The sequence below is a fragment of the Cololabis saira genome, chromosome 18, assembly GCF_033807715.1.
Source record: "Cololabis saira isolate AMF1-May2022 chromosome 18, fColSai1.1, whole genome shotgun sequence".
Lineage (NCBI taxonomy): Eukaryota > Metazoa > Chordata > Actinopteri > Beloniformes > Belonidae > Cololabis > Cololabis saira.
The window spans coordinates 10,657,562-10,680,274 of NC_084604.1; the positions used below are offsets into that span (position 1 = coordinate 10,657,562).

At 37.7% G+C, this 22,713-nt stretch overlaps 2 protein-coding genes across 4 annotated transcripts in view; one reads left to right on the forward strand and one right to left on the reverse strand.

The window, feature by feature from the left end:
* The window catches only part of knstrn (kinetochore localized astrin (SPAG5) binding protein), a 13,034-nt gene extending 2,078 nt beyond the window's left edge, over positions 1-10,956 (reverse strand). The window contains exons 1-7 of one of the 3 annotated variants that reach the window (XM_061707287.1): positions 3,253-3,335; positions 2,233-2,286; positions 814-879; positions 606-720; positions 448-477; positions 254-353; positions 61-175 (exon numbers count right to left, since the gene is read on the reverse strand). In XM_061707287.1, the coding sequence (XP_061563271.1) occupies positions 61-175; positions 254-353; positions 448-477; positions 606-720; positions 814-835 (382 nt within the window). In that variant the 5' untranslated portion in view covers positions 836-879; positions 2,233-2,286; positions 3,253-3,335. Of the gene's footprint in view, positions 1-60; positions 176-253; positions 354-447; positions 478-605; positions 721-813; positions 880-2,232; positions 2,287-3,252; positions 3,336-10,900 lie in introns of those variants that run through there. The other 2 variants (XM_061707289.1, XM_061707288.1) reach the window with 2 other exon arrangements.
* knl1 (kinetochore scaffold 1) lies at positions 3,566-22,040 on the forward strand. The gene is made up of 32 exons (XM_061707284.1): positions 3,566-3,704; positions 4,095-4,129; positions 5,751-5,787; positions 5,913-5,972; positions 7,264-7,346; positions 7,421-7,476; positions 7,565-7,583; positions 7,699-7,742; positions 7,855-7,907; positions 8,069-8,789; positions 10,255-10,307; positions 10,470-11,031; positions 11,375-11,427; positions 11,689-12,358; positions 12,666-12,709; positions 13,249-14,952; positions 15,455-15,578; positions 15,693-15,751; positions 15,829-15,927; positions 16,018-16,133; positions 16,386-16,476; positions 16,719-16,835; positions 16,921-17,008; positions 17,164-17,226; positions 17,319-17,358; positions 17,470-17,574; positions 17,876-17,976; positions 18,283-18,348; positions 18,463-18,572; positions 19,360-19,481; positions 20,876-21,001; positions 21,384-22,040. Exons 2-32 carry the CDS (start codon positions 4,101-4,103, stop codon positions 21,478-21,480), a joined length of 5,712 nt encoding a protein of 1,903 aa, XP_061563268.1. The 5' UTR covers positions 3,566-3,704; positions 4,095-4,100; the 3' UTR covers positions 21,481-22,040.
* The last annotated feature ends 673 nt before the right edge of the window (positions 22,041-22,713 follow it).

Genomic DNA, 22,713 nt, shown 5'->3' on the forward strand with positions numbered 1-22,713 from the left:
TTTAAATACAGTACATTCATTGAATCCCCACATATAAATAAATATAGTGTATATTTTCACCTGGGTCAATTTTTGCAGAAAATAAGAGAATGTGACAGTCCTGCAGGTTTTTCTGGACTTGTGCTTTCTCCTTATCAAGGTCACTCAATTGCAGCTCCAACTCAACAGCTCTTTGCTGTAAAGGTAAAAGCATTTATTTAAAAAAAAAAATAAGTAAATCCATAACAGATTTCTTCAGTAAAGATTTCTTTACCAGAGTCTCTGACAGGTTTTTCTGCAGCTCCTCATTGACAATCATCAAGTGCTGATTTTGCTCCTTGAGTTCTGCCTGTTGCCCGGACCTGGTGGAGATTCTACAAAAAGGTGGCATAAAATTGGGGGAAATTTAAGTAAGTTAGGGTCAAGTTCAGGCCATGCTTAGGGTGGGACATATGACGTATTACTTACCCTTTGTGAACTTTAGGAGCAAGATTTTTCCTGAAAGACAAAAGTGAACAAAGCAGCTAAAAAACACTAATGCAAAGTTAGCAGGTACCAGCACAAATGATAGCAAACAGACAAATGTGTTCATTTATTTCACAATAAAAAAAACATCTACTTCTTACCTTGAAAGATTTTCCTTTTGTACCTTAAGGTTACCGTCCAATTTCGGGACAGCTGCTGTGTCTTTGGAGTCAACTTTCTGACCAGTTTTCTTGGTTTCTCCAGGTAAATGAACACCTGGAAAAAATATTAAGCATACAGAAGCTTTGTTTATTCTGTATATTTTAATTAAAATTAACAGAAAAGTCAAGAAAAGCTGAACTGGCTCACCTCTTGGGATTTTTGAAGACATGACTGTCACCACAAAGAATGCAGTATCGGCAATAATGAATTCCCCTGCGCAGAGACACAATATTATAAAGTACACATACTGTATTACAGTAATAGTACAGAGAGAGGGACAGGGACATGTCATTGCTGCCACCTCATCGGTGCAGCTTTTGCTGTGAAAGGATTTCAGGTTTCAGTCAGACTATTCCAAAATCATATTTGTGCAGCATTTAGCAGTATACGTGTAATGATTGAAGAAAAGATATTAAAAAGGAGAAAATGGATCGAAGGAGAGCAAAAACTACATATTTATGGAGCTTTGCTGCATTATAATCCATTATATTTTCAACACTGGTGCTTGAATTTTCCTTCATATAAACACTGTCCCTTTAAATAATTTTATATAAGAAACAAACTGCACTTCTCTGAATGACCCCCCAATGATCAAAACAAACCATGTTATTGCTTTAAAGAAATAAGTCATGGCGTAAGAGCCATTTGTGTTGGGTTTGGACGTATGTTTGGATATGTTTAGGGTAAGCCTCCTACCACTTGGAGGAGTGGTGGCACTCTCCATTTTTGTGTAAGTGAAAGGTTAAATAATTAAGGTGATGAATGAACTCAGGTGTTGCCGAGTAGGAAGCAATCAGTTTTTTGACTTAATTGTAGCGTCCCTTTTGCATACCAAAAAAAAGAAATGTGCCAGCTTTACTTGTGACGCGTGCAATAAATGAAAATGTCCAAAACTGTTTCCATTTCCAGTAAACTTTATTCTACTCACACTTTGTTTCCAATTTAACTAAATGTGTCCACGTTGTCCAGTTCTGCATTTCAATTCTTTACTCCAATAAACATACACGTCTTTCCTTTTCATTTACAACAGTGATTCCAACCCTGGTCCTCGTGGCACACTGTCCTGCATGTTTTAGATGTTTCCCTTCATCATCACACCTGATTCTAATTAATGGTCCTAATTAGCTTGTCATCAAGGTCTTGACACTTCTGTTGATGACACAGCCACTTGTATCAGGGTGTGCTGAAGCAGGGAAACATCTAAAACATGCAGGACAGTGTGCCTCGAGGACTAGGGTTGGGAAACACTGATTTACAACACCAGACGGTCAAAAAAACTGTTTGCTTCCTACTCAGCAACACCTGAGTTAATTCATCACCTTAATGAAAAATCCTTTGACCTTCACATCATCCCAAGAATGAAAGCTACTGCTGAAAAGTACTGGGCAACTCAGATGGCTGCCTCTCAAAGATTGAGACATCAATCACAAAAGAAAATTGGTTGCTGAATACAAGCAGGAGCTCTGGAGAGCCACCTGAAGACCCAAATAGAGACAAAATCAGCTCTGAAAGCGACATATGCATGGATATGACAGAAGCTCAAACAGGACGCATCATAGGGCTCACCGAGTCAGACGATCCTTTCCAGTTTCTCCTTCCCTTACAAGACATGCACCCTCTCTGTGAAAGTCAGAAGAAAGCAGATGTGACACCACGACAGCAAAGCAGCAAAGAATTCCCATCATCTAGTCATACAGGTATGGAAACTTCAAACCCGTGGCTTGTCAAGTGACTTTAAGAGCATTTGTGTCTCTTTAATAATTAAAAATGTGTTTTAAAAATAAGGATCTGTCAATTTCCATATTTTAAGTCAACCTTTTAAAATATTTAGATTTATTGACTGACTAAGAGTTGAAACTGGGTTAATTTGATTATGAAACAATGATATATTTTTTTTAATGAAACATGATTTTATTTCAAGTTTGCTGAAGTGACAGATATAGGAAGTCTACTCATTTGCTGAAGAAGAAAAACAGATCTGTTCTTTTTTTCTATTTTGTCTTATGAATGTACTTTTTTGTGCTTCCAATCTCCATATATAGGCAGGGACCCATTACCCTTTACCATTACCCATTAAGACAATCTTTAAAGATGCCACTACAAACACAGCAGGTGAGATTAAGTAAACATTTTGTTGGAATTGATGTGTTTTTTCTCAGGTGAATTCATACATGGTGTACTTCAACTAAATATTGTGTATTTAAGGCTCTAGCGCTTCCTACTCAGCAACACCTGAGTTCATTCATCACCTAATGAAAAATCATTTGACCCTCACAAAGATGGAGAGTGCCACCACTCCCCCAAACATAAATCATTCAAATCTAACACAAATTGCTCTTAACACGACTACAACGGAGTTTCACACATTCACGTAAAATAATCACTAGTTTTCATGCAATTTAATCTGTTTAGTTGGCAATGAGGTATGCATTACGTTTTCAATCGACAACAGATCTGTCAAGGCATTTCTAAAAATGGACTCAATTCAGCGGCGATTTCAAAATAGTTTAATTTTAATTAGCTTATGCCTAAAATACGGTAAGGGTCCGAAATGTGTTTTTCTCCCAATACAATGTCCAAGCTTACCTTGCCAAGCATAAACCTTACCAACGCCACCAGTCAAACTTTAACCGCACTATTTTTTAAATACAAGAAAACGTCCCGCCCACTATGACGACTTCCGGTCCGCCTTAACAGTTTCCGGTATAAATTAAATAATGTCCAGGGTCTGGAAAGTTTTTAAACGCTTCATGGGTAATGAAATATTATTAAAAAATATGCAGTTGGGATATATAGACTTTAATAAACGTTATAAAGATACAGGAAAAATAAGATAACCGCCACCGGCAGGTGCACTGCGCATGCGCGGAGGCGGCTAAATTCAAACGCTTGACGCTCGTAGCCGTTAGCTCCTGCCTGCTGTTTCACTCATTGATTTACTTCTAAACTAATGTGTCCTAAACATGGATTCAACACAGTGAACACAGACGTGTTCGGTGTAAACAGAACGGCGTATCTCACAGCTGTATGACAACAAGGTATGATGTATAAAACTTCAGCAACACCAGTTATTTCCTCGTCCGGGTTGTTGATAGAGACATAAACGTCAACACGGACCCAAACATGTTTCCGTTCTTCCCTACCGCTGTTTGTAGTATCTATAAATAATAGCAATTTGTGTTTTAGGTAGAAGTGAGTGTTGTGCGTTGTCGACTTCCCGTCATATTTGAAGGTTGACCTTTAATATTCTTACACTCAACTATTGTTTAAATGCACCATTGATGGTTTAATGTTTTACACGGGCAATTTCTGAAGATAACTAATTGATTGCTTTTTGGTAATCTCACTTACGTATGCATCTGAAGGAGGTTTGCCAACTTAAATGCAGAAGCTTTAATTTATACTTGTGTTTTTGTGTATTGATGCAGTTGAAGATGGAGCCTGTGGATCCTCCCAAGAATGTGTAAGTAAACATTATAATGTGGCTTTAATGACAGCACTCTCTTGCTTTGTGCCTAGACATGTATGTTCAAACCAGGGGTGTCAAACTCATTTTGCTTGGCGGGCTGGATTTGACCAATTTTTTTCTCGCGGGCCGCACGCTCAAAATAACAAAAACGGTGCGAACATTTTTTTTCTATTTTTTTTTTTTTTTTTTACTATTGTTATCTAATCCAATATCAGTTTAGTTACTTTTAAAGGAAATATGCACTTTGTTTACACTCTAATTATGTAAAATATATTTCTTCAGGATCTTTTCCTGAAATTTCTCGTTTTTTTTCAAATTATATAAGATACTTTTAATATCATTTTACAAAGATAAACAGAAACAAGTATGTTTTTTTATATTTAGCTTTTTTATAGGAAATTTAATTAAAAGCTAAATCTTTCTTATTACATCCAAAAGTGTTTCTTTCTGATTTAGAGATTTTTCCAGTACAATTTCTAAAAATTGGCGCGGATATTTACGCCAGTGTGCCGATAAAGTCAGCACTTCTCTTTTAACTGTTTTACTTTGTCACTATCCTCGTATTCAAAACTGAAATTCTCTGAATAAATATCTTCTATCATCTTTTTTAGCAGTGATATTTTTCCTGCGAAAATATATAATAGTAGTCAGTTAACAAAAATAAATTACCGTCTACAGAGAAATAAAATCGGCAAATGCATTCTAGAAAACTAAAAAAATATCAAACTGCTCTATTTGTGGAATAACGATATATTTGTAGAAGAAATATATTATCGGATATGCTGCGATTCATGGCAATTATTTATGCCTTCCTTTTTAGTAAATTAACATTTCGTTTTTTTGCGTTGGAAACTTCTCGCGGGCCGCATGAAAATCTCTCTTGGGCCGCACATTTGACACCCCTGGTTTAAACCATCTTCACAGCGGACACTAATAAAATAGAAAATACTCCATCTGCATGTTGATCTGCACGAGCCATCATCAATAAAGCTGATTACTACGCTCACACAGAGCCACTTTTTCTAAATTCTCATGTTATGAAATTTTATGATTTGTTTTATTATAAAATCATGCAAATTATGTTCAGAGCAAAATCAAACATGCTCCCTGACTCAATACAGAGGTTATTTTCAATTCAGGAGACTGTACAATCTTAGAGATGTCTGCAATTTTACTGTACAAAAAGCTAAAAAAGGTATGAAAAGGAGACGTGTCTCCATTACTGGAGTTAAATTATAGAATGATACCAACATACATTTAAAAACATGTCATTCTCTTTTGGTTTTTAAGAAAATGGTTTGTAAAGCTATTTTTGAAACTTATAAGTGCAATTGACTATCTGTTAATGTTTCTTTGCTTTTCTGTTGTTTCTTTGCCTTTTCTGTTGTTTCTTTGCTTTTCTGGAGGTCGGTAGCCAAAAAAAGAAAGTTGATAATATAGGATAGGCTTTTATAAGCAGTCTGCTTCAGCCTATGCCTTTTCAGTCATTGTTCAACACATGATTATTTGTTTTGTGTGAAATGTCAATACTATGCACAATGTTTTTTTTTTGTGTGGTGTTGTTTTTGTGTTGTCATGATTGAATAAACTTCATTCATTCATTTCTGTTTTACAGTGAGGGCAGTGGATTTCGCAAGCGGCGCATTTCTTCAGTCAGTATTTATTTTTCTTTTTTTGGGGGGGGGGGGGGTAAAGATGTAAACACTTGGTACAAATGGTCTTTGGGTTTTGTGGATAAGAAAGTGACTTCAATATAATTTATTATTTAAATTTTCAGATTTTGAAAGCACCACGGAAATCAACCACATTGCCTGACACGGAACAACAGGAAAATGAGGTAAATTGACGGTCTGCCAATGTTGCAGATGTTATGGCGATAAGAAGTAATCATCAAGTATATTTCATCTACTGGTAATGTGGTATTACTATTTAAAATATGTAGAAAATATAGAGTAGTGTTGTGATTGCACGGTTGAACCAATTGGCTTCCTGATTTGCTCATCCGGGTCACTACGTATCCTTCCTTTATTTTCCAATCCTATATTATATGACCATTATTTGAAAATGTCCTACAAACACTCCGTAAAAAAGGTGTAAACAAACATGTAAGGATGGAGCAACAAGCATAGGTGACATTGATGTCCTCTCATGTAATAAAGGATTGCATCTAATAATGATAATCCAGCTGCTTAAATGCAGAGAAAGAAAGTCTTTACATGATAAATCTTCAACAGAGGACCCAATTCAGACTTTGCATTAAAATATGTCCTTTGAGATCTGATCACAAGTGGCCAGTGCTGAAGGCATGTGTTCACACCTGGTAGTAAAATGTGTACCCAAATGTCTCCTTGGTGATTGGATCTGACTTTTCTGCTTTTTATTCAAATAAATGCATGTCACTTTCTTTTTCAAACACCAAATGCGTTATTTTTAATCATCAAAGGAAACATCTATTAATAACTAGGCACAAGTCAAAGAGAAAAAAAAAGACTGAAATAAGATGGAGAAGATCTGCTACAAAGTATTTTTTGTCTCCAAACTTTATCTAGCAATATAAATCAGGGTGTAAACGAGTAAAGATCTACTGCAAACACAAAGAAGAAATAAAATGTCAAAGAGCTGTATTCTCTGACATGAAAATGAAACACTTGTGCGGATGCAGACTGGTTTGATATTGAGAGAGTGTTTTTGACCAAATATGGACCATTTCCACTGAGCGGTTCGGTTCGGTCCGGGCCAGTACAGTTTTGAAGGGGTTAGAATGGTCCAACCAATTCAGGTGAGCATTCCCACTGCAGGTCCGACTGCCACCATTCCCTATAGAGCTACTACTGAAGGGGGCCCAGAAATTGTGCACTTTGGTGTGGTTTTGTGGGACCCTTTTCTATTGGGAACACATAAAATAGCATACCCGACAGTACCGGCCCGGACCGAACCATCCAGGGTCACCAGTGCTTGCTCAGTGGCTGCTGGGGCAGACTAGTCCTCTTGTAACCCTAAACAGGAGGAGGTTGCTTTACAAAATGGTTGAAAGATTAGAAATAAAAATGACATATTGGTAGGGTGTGTATGTGTGTGTGAAAGAGATTATCTAATATATGATTTGAATTCGTTTTATTTTTACCCAGGCGGAAATTGCCAAACCAGTGGAAAAGAGGAATTCAAGGAGAGTCAGTTTTGCTCCTGCAAATGATGTTCTACTATTTGCCAAGTGAGTCACCTAAAAAAACTTTTCTAGAGAAATTCTGATATTTGTGACTAAAGCTGGTTTATTTTTCTTACCAGCGATATCAAGAATGCCTCCCCTGTTCGAAGTCCTCTCCAAGATTTGATGACAGCAAGTATGTAATATACTAATATGCATGTAGAAGTAGTTTCTTTCTATCAAGCCCCTGTATGATTTATTTATTTATTTCCATTCTGCTGTAGCTGCAACAATGCAAAACAGGTAAAGTGACTTTTTTTTTTTTTTTTAAATGCTGCTAAATCTGCTTACATAATAAATAAATGTATCAGTCACATTCATGTCCTAAGGGTAAATACTTTTTTTTTCCCCACATAAGGGCCCAAGTAGTGACCAGTGAAGATGGGGCTAAACAAATCATGGGTAGGCATATTGCTTTGCATTTATTCTTTTTATAGTATTCCAAACAGCAAATGTTCACATTTTCTATTATAATGTAAAACCCCCTTTACTAAACACAGCTGTCCAAATTTAGGTATAGAAAACCTGTTGAATGCTCCTCTACATGTTTCTCAACAAAGGGACACAGTGAGTTTGAAGTCATCTTTGTTTGCCTGTTATTGTTCTTACTTTTCCAACAGCTATTAATGCTTAAATTGATTGTAATAACAGTTTTTACATAATATTTATGTTGTGAGGTTTTCTGATAGTTATCCATTCATTGATATATGGTTTTCTAACTTCCTTAGGTGAACTTTGACAGTGGGAAGGACTTTGGAGAGAAGACAGTGATGTTTTCTACCGATGATGCACTCATGGACATGACCCATAGTCACACTATAAACATTGCAAGTGACGCAGAATTACTCGGGGATAAATCCCTTCACAGTTATAACATTTTGTGTCCTGGCAGTGAGAGAGGATTGGATGACGGATCCGCAGATATGGCCCAAAGTCATCCTCTAAACAAAAAGAGCGGGTCTGCGCCAGTATCAGCAGACAGACACGTGGATTTAAATGCAAAGAGGACAACTGTATCTGCAGCCCTCCCTTGTTTAGATCTTGAATTTGAAGACTTCCTTGCTAGTCTCTCCAAACCCAGTGGGGCCAGCACCCAAGCTGGCACCAGGAATACTCCTTTTGCCACACCATCTTCTGTACAAACAAACAGTTCCATGGACCAGAGTAAAACACAAGGACCTGATATAGACAAAGAAAATCAAGTTCCAAAGTCACTAAACAGGACCAAGATTGGCCAATCTTTTCACAGAAGTGTGCTGTGTCCCGAAGACGATGTCGGCATGGACATGACTGCAGCTCACACAGGTTGCATTCTGGGAGCTGGTGATGATGATCCTTTTCAGTGTCCTTTTCCCAATCAAGATATGCACGCCCAGTCTGACAAAAGAGTGTCGCAGATGGCAGAGGTGAAAGGGCAGCGGAGCAGTAAAACTTCAACTAACCCGCAAGGTATGCAGCGTCAATTTTGAAATTCTCAAATTATTAAGGTCAGATTATTGTGATCTAAAGTACTGCTGAACCCTCAAAAACAGTTGTTAGGGTTCATATTGGAGAAAAAAAATGTACAAATGGTCTGTTTTCCTTTTTTGTTAGTGTGATTCAGGCACAATTTAAGTCATTCTTGCTGTTGATTGTAGTAGGTAAAGAGGTAAAAAAAAAGGTGATTCCTCAGAACGCTGATCATATGTTCGATAATCTGTTAATGTGACTGCAGCAGTTTGGACTAGCACCCCCGTTGAATGTCACACTTGCGTTACTTGGTCTGACCAAGTTTAGATTGCGGATGTAAAATGTTACAGAACACAACCAGGCTGCTCATTCAGACGCGATATTAACACGTTTGTGTGTTGTCCAATGGGAAGCAGTGCATGGCTGAAAGGGGTTTAAATGATGTTTGGGTTGTCTGAGTTCAATGAAGTGGGCATTCAAAACAGGGATGTTTTTGGAGCAGGGATGGTCTGGCATTATTACCTTTTTGGTAATGTAGACTCCAACATTATTACATGTCTGCATACTCCTGCAACTACTGCTTATGTTGGTGCTTTTTTTTTTTTTTTTTTACCTTTCACTTTCTACAAGTGTCTTGTTTGTTCCATGACCAACAAAAGAAAACGAGGAAAAACACCTTTTAAATATGTGTAACTCTATCTACTGTGCAAAAGTTTCTTTGTATAGTTTTAATGCTGATGTTTTCTAGTGATGGTAATTTCTTTTAAGAGAGTCTGTACTTTTGGTTCGGCTCCCTAAAAAAGCCAAACCGGCTCTTTTGGCTCCCAAGTGGCTCCTCAGAGTTTTTGTTGCTTCAATTACTTTATTACCACAGTATTTGTAAAATGAATTACTAATATAAAAAACCCATATTAAATATGTATTATTTATATTCCTTTTATTATTTTTGTGCTACAAAAATACACTGTTAGATACAAACACAAAAGGTGCCATATTTGTTCCCCTGCTTGTCTTTTCTCCTCTAACTGAATTGATGGGTGAACAGTACGCCCATGCCTGAAATTTTAATTTAGCAAAGTCTGCACTCTGCCCTCAAATTATTAATTATATTAAAATGTGTCGATATTTTGCTACATTTTCTGTCGCTCATTTTTCTCACCTCTCTTGTGTGTCTTTGACTTTGTAGCAATGCACTCACACTCTCTCTTGTCTCTCCCTCACTCCTGTTGATCTTCTGCTCACTGCATTGTGTCTGTAACCCTCTACTCAGTGGGGACATAAACCTTTTTAAAACGGTGCCACACATCTCAACCAATCACGTGTGGCTTTAACAGAAAAACCACAAAAAAAGAACGAATCGGTTCCCAGCCAGGAACCGGCTCTCATTGTTCACTTCAAAGAGCTCCAAGAATTGGATCGTTCGTGACCGACGCATCACTAATGTTTTCTTCTTTTCCCCATTTAGAAAAGTCGACGTTGATAAACCCTCCTCTACATGCTCTGCACCAGAGACATAACGTGAGTTTCATATAAGTACAAAATACACAAGTTTTATTTATTTATTTATTTTTTTATGTAAAACATTTGGTAGGTTTTGGAAACAGTTACAGGAGGAGCAGACAAAGATAAATATGAAGATTATGTGAATAATGGGTTAACTTGGTGACTCTTCTTTAACAGGTTGGTTCTGATCCAAAAGTTGAAAGCAGAGAGAACACAATGATGTTTACTGCAGGTAATGACTTCATGGACATAACTCGAAGTCACACAGTAAACATTGCCAACGATTCACTGGCTCCTGCAAAAATGTCAGCAGATAGCTTTCATCCACAGTTTAATGACGTATTTGCAAGTCTTTCCAAACCAAGTGATCGCAGTGGAAACATCCCAAGAACGAAAGCTACTGCTGAACAGTCGTTTAAAGTACTGGGCAACTCAGATGGATGCCTGTCAAAGATTGAGACATCAATCACAAAAGAAAAGTGGTTGCTGAATACAAGCAGGAGCTCTGGAGAGCCACCTGAAGACCCAAATAGAGACAAAATCAGCTCTGAAAGCGACATAAACATGGATATGACAGAAGCTCAAACAGGACGCATCATAGGGCTCACCGAGTCAGATGATCCTTTCCAGTTTCTCCTTCCCTTACAAGACATGCACCCTCTCTGTGAAAGTCAGAAGAAAGCAGATGTGACACCACGACAGCAAAGCAGCAAAGAATTCCCATCATCTAGTCATACAGGTATGGAAACTTCAAACCTGTGGCTTGTCAAGTGACTTTAAGAGCATTTGTGTCTCTTTAATAATTAAAAATGTGTTTTAAAAATAAGGATCTGTCAATTTCCATATTTTAAGTCAACCTTTTAAAATATTTAGATTTATTGACTGACTAAGAGTTGATACTGGCTTAATTTGATTATGAAACAGTGACATATTTTTTTAATTTAAGAAGTTAGAAACATGATTTAATTTTAAGTTTGCTGAAGTGACAGATATAGGAAGTTACTCATTTGCTGAAGAAGAAAAACAGATGTGTTTTTTTTCCTATTTTGTCTTATTTTTGTGCTTCCAATCTCCATATATAGGCATGGAAAACCCATTAAGACAATCTTTAAAGATGCCACTACAAATACACCAGGTGAGATTAAGTAAAACTTTTGTTGGAATTGATGTGTTTTTTCTCAGGTGAATTCATACATGGTGTACTTCAACTGAATATTGTGTATTTAGGCTAAGGCTCTAGTCTTATGTCTTCTCTGTACTGGACACTTTTTTACAGCGGTCCTTAAACTTTAAAAATGTATCGGTGTTTAACAAGTAATACTAATATAGGATATATGTGTACTGTCAATACTGGAGGGTTTTTTCATCCCTACACAATAATTGTTGCTCTTCACAGGAAAAACGTGTGACTGAAGATGCCAAAGAGAAAACGCTGAGGTTTTCTGCCGTTGGTGCCGGTATGGACTTGACTCGAAGTCACACTGTAAACATCGCCACTGCTCATAAACTGCAGTTGCACCAGAATGAGGACTTTTCACCCACATGCAGAGAGAAAACTGTGAGGTTCAGTGCCGATGATGGAACAATGGATATGACCCAGTGCCTCACTGTGAATATTGCCAGTGACTTGCCATCAGATTCAGCCACTTCTGTGAAGACACAAGAACGTCCACCTCTGAACGGACCGTCATACACACACGGTTTGGATCCAGGGTTCAATACCCCCTTGACCAGTCTATCTAACCCAAATGACCACTGTGCTAATCCTGTGATTTCAAGAATGATATCTACTGCTGCAAGATCCCATGATGGATGCAAAATCTCTTCTGAAGGTAGTTTAAGCATGGATGAGACTGGACTTGAAACGGTCAACGTGTTGGGATGTGACGTTGGCATGGATATGACTGAAGTTCACACAGGCCGCATTGTAGAATTCCCAGGTAGAGATGATGTTCAGGGTGAGTTATCCACTCAAGATATGAACCCCCACAGTTCTGTTCTGAAGAAACTGGAGAAGACTTCAAATCAGAAGAGGAAAGAAGCCCTTGGGCCATCTAACTTTACAGGTACAGAAGCAGTAAACTCTTTCTAATTCTTAAACTTAATGATCGAGCACTCTAGAGTGAAGCTTACAACTTTTACACATTTTGGACTACAATAAAACTACTTCTGGACAGATTTGAACTAAAGTATTTTTTTTTGGTGATCTGAATTATGATGTAACACTTCAAAAAAAACCTTTGGCATATGGAATTTGACAAAAAGAAAATGTGGAATCCCTTTTTGATTGAATTGAAGTTTTTAAATGAATTTTAAAACATAACTAGATGGTTGCCTTGATTAAGTTTTGAACTGCTTGTCACTCATGTTTAGGTGTCGAATTCAGGAGTTCTTTAAAGAAAATGCCAACAGAGCAGGTGAGATTGAAGTTTCATTTGTTTTTTGTTTTTTTTCCGTCCATCCATCAATTTTCTTCCGCTTATCTTAGATCAGGTCACGGGGGAAGTAGCCTAAGCAGGGAAGCCCAGACTTCTGTCTCCCCCAGCCACTTCCTCCAGCTCATAGGGGGGGTCTCCTCCCAGACCCCACCAGGGAGGCATCCTCATCAGATGCCCGAGCCGCCTCATCTGACTCCTCTGGATTCAGAGGAGCATCCCCTCCCGGTTGACCAAGCTTTTCACCCTGTCTGTAAGGGAGAGCCCAGTCACCCTGCGGAGGAAGCTCATTTATGCCGCTTGTATCCGGGATCTCGTTCTTTTGGTCACTTCCCACAGTGAGAGTAGTGAGACCTTCGCCTTTCGGCTTCTTCATGACAAAAGATCGTTGCAAAGCCCACATCACAGAAATATTAAGAATGTATGCTGTACATGTTGAAGCTATGCTGTTTTATTATTAGATTGAGCTATTGAATAATTTTATGCAATTATGAATTTTTCTTATTTACTTTCTTATTTAGGTCAAGTTTCATTCGGAAGATGACAACAGAGAGAAAACAGTGAGGTTTACCGCTGAAAGTGCCTGCATGGATGTTACACAAAGTCACACGGCAAACATTATCGCTCATTTACCACTTGAATCATTTCCACATGTGGACATGCCTGGACATGGAGAGAAAACAGTGAGGTTCACTGCAATCGATGCAGCCATGGATGTGACACGGAGTCACACTGTGAACATATCCACGGATCTGAATGCCCTCTTGCAGCAAAACAAGGACTCTGTACCTGCTACTGGAGAGAAAACAGTGAGGTTCACTGCAATCGATGCAGCCATGGATATGACAGGGAGTCACACTGTAAATATTATAAGTGATTTGCCACAGTCAAACCAAAATGTGGGCCATTTTCCTGCTGACATTGATGGCACATTGAAGTTTACTGGAAATGATGCAGCTATGGATGTGACAAAAAGTCATAAGACAAACATCGCCACCGATTTTAAACCAAAATCACATCAAAATGTAGGTTTTATGCCCATATGTGACATAAACGAATGCCTTGCTGTAAATACCAGCAATTCAGGATCGGACATCGTTCAGCTTAAAACACATCGGCCTGACTTGAACACGGGAAAGGAAGTAGCAGGTTTCGCTTCAGTTGTTGTGAAAAAGCCAGAAAATCAAATCCTGACTGACTGTCCAGAAGTCACTGCAAGCATGGACATCACTGCAGCTCAAATGGGCTACATTTCAGTGCAAACAAGTGCAGATATTCCCTCTCAAAGTCTCTCGGCAACGCAGGTCTCTACTTCTGACAGTCTGAACACAACCAAGTTGATTTCACAGAGCAATGAATCACTGAGATCATCCAGTCCAGATGCTGTAAAAGTAACAAATCCTGCAGATTATTATGACTCAAATTCAATGGAAACCACAAAAGAACATGAACCAAAAACTACAGTATATCCACTGTCACAAGAGATGGAAAGTTCACCAAATGCTGTTGACCAAGATACTGATACGCTTTGCTCACAAACATCCAGACGGAGAAGTTTAGCTAAACTCCAGTCAAAAGTCAGGCGTTTAAGTCACATGATCAATACAGCTCCTGTTGTTCCCACGGATAGCTGCACCGCACCTTTGCCTCAGTTGGACCACGACTTGAATCAAAACTCACCTAGTAAAACTACATCTCTACCCATAACAGAGTCAGAAATGACTTCGGTAAACACTGAAAATAATACACAAGATCAAGATGTGGAGCAAGCCTCTGATACCGTCTCTGCAACCCCTTTCAACTTGAAGACTAAACGGCTCATGTCAGCGCTCACAGTGGGAGGCTTCAGACCAAAACTCCCCCAAAGAAATAACCCTGAAGATTCAAAAAAGGTGGCCACTGTGGGAGAATCTACAAAAACCACCACAGTCGACGTTACCCGTCAGATGAACAACTTTGACGATAATGACATCAGTGATATTTATGACGAAGAGTTGGGGAGCTATGAAGATGTGTCAGAAACTCTGAACACCGGGAGTCCCGAGAAGATATTAAAAAAAGAGAGTCCTCCCCAGGAACTGAACACGTTGGAGCCTTTAGAGGATGATGTACTTGAAGAAGAGTTTGTTAGCAACATCAGCAGACAAAAGAGACCACTAGCAGAGGATGAAGATGGCAAGCAGCCTGAGAAGAGACTGAAAGAAAGCACAGAGTTTGTTGAAGAGGTAGGTCAATTTTAAACTTGAATTAATGAATAAAGGTTGATTTATTTTATTTTTCAAATTTTTATATATAATATACAGTTGTGTAAAAAAGTGTTTGCCCCCTTCCTGATAGGGATGGGCGGTATGGACTAAAAAATGTATCACGATAATTTCTGGCATTTATCCCGATAACGATAAAAATGACAATAAAAAAATACCAATTCAACTCCACCTTTTTATCTATAAATCTATCACCACATTCAGTCTTTGGAGCCCCTAAAACACTGCTCTAAAAGAATACTAAACTACACCAATGTATAAATTTCAAGTCAGAGCCACTTCTATGTGTAATTGCCATGGTAAAAGCAGAGAAATGTCCATTTCCATTGCATTGTTTTTATTATTTCTAGTTATGTGTAAACAATAGTGGGCTGTATTGTATTACTTTCTTCAGTGAATTTACTCTTTATCACAGTTTATTAAATTTCTCTTTCATTGTTCTCCTTGTAATTCTAATCTTCAGGCATTTCAGTCCAATGTTGTTGAGTGTGACAGTAACATCAGCACGGCTCGTAGTACTTCCTGCACCATTGATTCGTCCAGCAGTGGTCACACAGCCAGCAGATGTGAAGCTGCATTCGAGTCAAGTGAGTCGTCGAGGTTTTAAATTGATGGTCATCCATTCCTTTACAGTACATTCCTATACATTTCTTTCATATACTTTATTGAATGTGTTAAAACATCTTTTTTTTGTCTCCCAGCTATAAAGAACAGTCTATTTGAATCCCAGCTTGAAGATTATGCCAGTGATGCACAGAAGGTGACTTGATTTGAACTTTTGCTGCTGGAACGTTCTGTCATATCTCATCTCTAACTCCCTCTGTGTTTTACCTGCAGAAGCTTGAAGATGGAACAATTACGGCTTCAGAGTTCTTCAAACTCTTCAACATAGACTTTGTCATCCATAATCCTCGGCAGAGTGTCATTCCTGGCAGGGTACGTTTATCTTCGTTCATACAACATGTACCTTTTAAATGAAAAGGTCAAACGTAGTGATTTTTAACTTTTTGTTTTTATATTTTTAAGCTTTTATCTGAAGCGGGAGCTACTCCACTGGATTTGTTGAAAGACAGACACATTAGCCGTCCTAAAGTGTTGGTCTATGAGAGGGACATACAGACCCTCACAGAAAAGGTGGAAGGGTACGTTTGCCTCAATCACATCCCTGGATTACAGTATTGACTAAAGACGAAATGGACAACACGAGTTATGAATGTGTCTGGACATTTGGTTCAGTATGAGAGGGGCTTTTCTTTGAGCCTGACTTGGCCTCTTAATGCCTAAATGCCACATCATCAACAACTCAGAAGTAACAAAAAAAAAATTAAAAAAGCACTTCTGTAAACTTTGACACCCAGTTAAAGTTCAAAGACCGGTTTGTTTTCTCCTTCCAGCCTGAAGGTTCGAATGCTGGACCTGGACAAACCTCTCAAGACTCTTAACAGACCTTTGTGGGAACAGATGAGACACTCTTCAGAGAAAGAGGTATTTAAGCATCACAAAGTTTCAGTCTAAAGCTGTAATTTTTCCCCAATTTTATTTATTTTTTTTTTTTTTTATTATTTCAAATTATTTGTATCAGATGGGCACTATGAATTTTAACGATGCAAATTTTTATTGATTGCTTTACAAGAAAGAGTTTATCATAAACCGTTATCTTTTTTTCATAGGAATTGTGATTTTTATTAATTAAATATTCTATACTCTGAATTTGTCTGAATAAACAGCTCAAATCCTTTGGTACCAAACTAAAGGAGAGAAACAACTTCTTCAGAAAAACAAGTAAAGTTCAGTCACATGAAACTAAGGAAGTCCTCTACACAAATCTTGCAAGGGCTAATCTGGTAAACCACTTTGCACAAAAATATCCAACTTGAATACAGGAGATTATTTTTGATCTGGAATTAATTTGAGATTTGTTACTTACAGGAGGAACGGCAGAAGGTGAAAGGGATGATTGAGCAGGCCGAGGAGATGGTGAAAAGTCTGGATGGTTGTATTGGTGAATTAGAAGCAGGTAAAACACATTGGAGACATGACGGTGTTGTTAGTGGTCCAGGATTATGCGTAAAACGGCTAAATAACTCAAGACTGTGGATGGAACTGCAGCAGACGAAAGAAGAAGGTGGTTTTAGAGTTCTACCACTTTTCCTTTTGTTTGCTTTCATGTAGAACTTGTTGCAGTAGACGAAAGCGGCTCTGAGGACAAACAGAGTCTGAAATCACTGCAAGAGGGTAACCAGTGATACAACATTATTTATTATTAACTCATTTTATTTGGTCCAAACTGAATAAGTAATAGTTTTTATTTTATCTGTTTTTCACAGAAATGAAAAAAGTCACTGAATCGTTGGCTGACAATGACAAGTGGGTTAAAATTAGAATCTTTTCTATCTAAATTTGATCAGATGGCATGCTACTGTAGGTGTTTGAGTAGTTATTATAAATGCTTGAATATTTCTTTGTGTTTGGTTCCAGACAAATCGCTGAACTGGAAATCCAGAAGCAGCAGAATTCAAGTAAACTCAACAGGTTGAAAGCAGAGACGAGGAACCTGGAGAGCCACATGGACATGCTCAATACGTCAGTTTCTACAGTCAAAGTTACAACTTAGACACTTTTTGTAGCGATACTACTTTTGACCACATGGGGCAGCTTTTCGCAGGACCATTCATTTGTCTGCTCTTGTGCCATGAACCACACAGTGATACTACAGGACATGATAGAGCATCCCCACTCATGAGCACAGTATTGTCATGAGGTCTTTTTTCATTATTCATATGCTCCAGTGTGGTCAGAAGGGGTGTTGTTATATAGTGGCTTTAAGGACAGTTTTGTTTGCAAAAAATACCCCAAACCTTAACTTTTTATATGTTTACTACAGGTTGAATGAATGGAAGTTCAGAGAGACAAGGAACAACTGCACAGTTTACACTTTTCTTCATGAGACGATGCTCCTGCAGTTGGTGCATGAAAAATCCAGTGGTAAGATTTATTATCTACACCAATATTAAGAGCTTTAGTGCATTTAATCCCATAATTGTCCAGTTTTAGCCACACCTGAGTCATGAATGTCAGTTCCTCCTTTTGACTCATTAGCTTTACTCTTCAAGCAAATCTTGAACCATTTCTCTACTTGAACAGTATTTTAGTCAAGGCGAGCAGGATGTACACATTTCAATATTTTTTTTTTTCAATTGTTAATTTTAAACCTCACTTATAATATCTAAAATGAAAATGAAATGAAATCTAAAATGTATTCATTCCATAAATGTTTTCCTGCTTTTGAAGGAAATGACACTGACGGTGGATCTGAGCTGAAAACCACAAACATCACCTTCAAATTAGAGCTCAATGGTGAGTGAATAGAAAACAGTTGATCTCTCATCGCCTCTCTGATTTTATGTTGCTTTTGCGTGAGCTTCCTGGACTTATTTGAAAACAACGTTGTCTATTTTGTTCCCTCACCAGATGAGAAGTCACATGCCCACGCTCGCCTCGTTCACAAACTGATCGCTCAATACGTCGAGGAGGAGTCGGCCTGGGTGGAAAAATACCCAACAAGTGCACACATTCCACAGGTAGATGTGAAGGAACATTCATTTTGTTCTCAAGACGAGGCACGTGCAGCTACTCATGCAAAGTGCATTGTCAGATCTTGTTCTTTAAATATGTAAATCCCCTCGGGGGTGTTTTCAAAAACTGCAAATAGAGATGAACTGCTATACTGAAGCACTTTCCAGGCATGAAATTCACGTTATCACCATCTTCATCGGTCCATTAAATTATATCTCTCAGAAAGGTCAGATTCATTTTAATATGCCTCATAATTTCATGCCTGTGACCATGGTAAAGAGAACCATTGTGCACATGCAGTGTTTTGCAGTCATAAATCAAGAAAATAATCAAAACAAAGTCCTCCATAGAGTCTCTTCACATCATGCTGCATGATAATGAGTCACATTTGCATGCCAACCACACAGTCGTTGTATAAAACATCGGGGAGGATGGAAGCTGCTGCAAATGCCACTTTTTGCATGTTTAATTTTGCAGTAGGTGAGACAACGAGCTGAAATTTCAAGTACTGCACTTTAATATCTTTAAAATGAACCAACCTAACCTGTATTTCAGATTTGTGACCTGGTCCAACTGATGTGAAGCCGATATGTTAATAGATGAGCAAAATTTCAAATGTATTATCATTTCTCTTAACTGGTTTTGACCCCGCGTGAAACACCAGCAGATGTAGAGGTAGCAGCGAATCTGCTACATGAAAGAGACAGATGACTGAAAATCACAGCTTTTGTACTTTCTGGGTGACTACATTGAATGTTGAAGCTAAAGTGTTTTGTGTGCTCTTTTGCTCAGCTGCTGCATGACGTCAGCCTGGTGGTGAGTTCCTGTCGTCTGCTGGGAGAGGAGCTGCGTCTCCTGAAGATGTGGGGAGGTCTGCGGCTCGATATACTGGACATCAGCTGCCAAGACACTCGGTAAGAACTGATCACAGAACATGGTCATATTATGCTCCTTTGTCATACATCACTGCAGATATTATCTTAAATCTTAAATGCCCCATCTACTGCATTCATTTCCCACTTCGGCTGTAACTGTGTTGATTTACTTATTGGTTCCCACCTTTCAAGTTTAGTATTGAAACTTTGGGCTGTAATGTACATCTGTGTGAGCGATGATGGGATATTTTGTCTATATTAATAATAATAATTATTAATAATATTAATAATTAATATTTTGTCTTAACTTTGATACACAACATATGCACACCCTCTCTAATGCACAGCATGGGTCAAAAATGACCCGCATTCATTTCCCAGCTTGTTTCATGCTGGCTGAGGTTTTCTTTGTTCTGTCTTATGAAATAAATGTGTTTTATGATTGAATGGTCTAAGTTTCTATTCAGATATCCTGTTTTTTTACTACAACAGTTCATAATTTCCGCCTTTCCTTTAATATTTTATGAGCAAAAATAGTTTTTATGCCTCAATGACATGCTTTTGGAGTTTAGGCGTGCATCACATGCCTCTTCATGTCTTCATGTGTGGCACGACAAGCTCTTTGCCCAGTTCCTTGATGAATAACCAGTGTGCGTCGTTCACACCATGTTGTTCACCGCACAGCACTCCTATAATCAGGGGGTTTTACAGTGAAGATGGTGTACGCATAAGTGAAAATAAAAATAATTTATGCTAAATATAATCAAGATATTTACTGCATGACCGGGTTAGTAAATGATGATAAAATTAATTTACTTCCAAGATATATCATAGAAACACTCAACTCATACGTAAAATAAGGTCTCTTTTGAGCCACGTTGTGTATTAGGAGGGCAGTGACTCAAAAATGTATTTTATTCAAAAAATTAAATAATGATATCTTATGATCAAAAACAAGTTAATTGGGGAATAATTTGAAGACTGAATGATGAAATTAATTTATTGCAAATATATTGCTGTTTTATACATATACATGTTGTGCATTAAACTAAAGGGTTAAACATCCTTTAAAAAAACAGGCCATACATCCTTACACCACTGAAAGAAATCATCTGAGTGCATTAGAATTGTACATTTCTTATATTTGTACCTATAAAAAGAAAGCCAAAAAAAAGAACTCTTATAGCTTTGAAATAACTTGGGTTTGACTCGACACCTTTACCTTATTGAGTAAGTGGCGATTTATGAGCATCCTGTCTTTTTTTTGTGTATGGTTTGCTTTTTCTTTTAGTGGATTCATATCAAGTAATTTGTTCATGCTCTGGTTACACTTGAATTTTTCATTCTGTTTTTAGCATCATTTTAATCCAACAGAATGTGATGAAATGATTGAGTGAAGTTCTGATTTGTGATGTCCTGTCTTCTTGGTCCAGAGTGAACATCGTCTTCAGCAGTCTCAAGAAATTCTCCAAGTTTGAAGCTGTTTTTGCTGTCAGTTTGACCAACCACTTCTACGTCCTTCAACTGGAAAGCTTTCAAAATATGATAGGAAGCACCACGTAAGTAGAAATATGTAAATTAAGCCAAAAAGATAGTGGGTGGACAAGAATTTATTCAGGGAAGAAGAATGTTTTTTTTTTTTTTTTTTTTTTTTCTTTCTCCCCCATTGAAAGTTTTCTCTTTCTGCACAATGATGAACTGATATATCATCAGGATATCAGTCTTATCAGATGAAAATGAACCCAGTTAAATAAGTAAACTTGCATTAATGTTATTTATTAGAAAAATTGAACAATCTGGATTGTGTTTCTGTGTGATTCACTTTGAATTTATGGAGTTATAGAAAACTAAACGGTTTAAAAATGCTCAAAAATCATTGCAACATCTTTTTAAAGCTGGATAAAATGAAGATAATAATAACAAACATTTATTTATTTGTAGGATCCAACAAATTGAAGAAGTTGTGGCGTCATTCAGTCCATCCAGGAATCTGCTGACAAAGATTGTCAAAAAGATTCACGATGCTCTTCTCTGTTGATCGGGAGCAGATCACGTCCATTTAAATTCTGCTCCTTTCTCCAACTCTCTTGTACAGTCTGGATGTTAAACCCTTAAAATTCAGTTTGATGAACATTTTTATATGCCAATTAAGAAATAAATATAGTGTACATACTTTCACTGAAGTTTGTTTCCCCTCTATTTGTGTTTGTTCTCGTAATCATTTGCATTAATTACAAAAAAAAAACGTAAATGTCTTCTAATTGTCTTCCAAATACCATATTTTCACCCCCTGGCATCTTTAAAAAAAAAAAACCTGGGATTCATTTCAAAGCAGCTTAAAATATATGTATTTAGTTAACAGTTATATAGTGGACATTTTATAGGAAGGTATTGATATTAAATGTACTTTTGCTATTTTGAAAAACAAAATTCAGAATAAAGGTTTTTTGCATTAATAAAGTGTGCAAGTCTATCAGTACCATTTTTATGAAATGTTTTTTACCTCTCCTCGCTCTAATGTTTGGACTGCGGTGATGGTTCTTTCCACGTAATGTAATAAAACATAGTTTGAAGCTGATTAACACATTAATTACTAAGGTGACATACTTGTACCTGCACATCAGCGGTTTATTCTTTAATAATGATAATAATGACTTGGATTTATATAGCGCCCTTCTAGGCACCCAGAGCGCTTTACAGAAATCATTATTCATCCATACACATTCTCTCTGGTGGTGGTAAGCTACATCTGTAGCCACAGCTGCCCTGGGGCAGACTGACGGAAGCGTGGCTGTCATATCGCGCCTAACGGCCCCTCCGACCACCACCAACATTCATACACATTCACACGGGGCAAGCTGGGTAAGGTGTCTTGCCCAAGGACACTACGACAGGAAACTGGGACAGAGCGGGATTCGAACCGCCGACCTTCGGATCATTGGACGACCCGCTCTACCACCTGAGCTACTGCCGCCCCACTTTACTTGTCTTTTTTTTTTCTAATAAATTAGGCGGATGTTATCAATAATGAAAGCCAGTGTACTGAATATGAAATAAATTCAGAGATGGTGGAGTGTTGAGTAAAATGCAAATGAATGTATTTCCTGTTGCAGTTGCTATACTGAAAGTAGGCGCCAGAGGGCGCTGCGGACCTTTTTTAAATGTTAAATCCAAATGTCATGCCTTTTAAATAATACCATACTTGTTTATGAAGGTTTTTTGGCTTTTTTTTTTTTCTGCAAAAGTGATTTACTAATATTACATTTTAAAA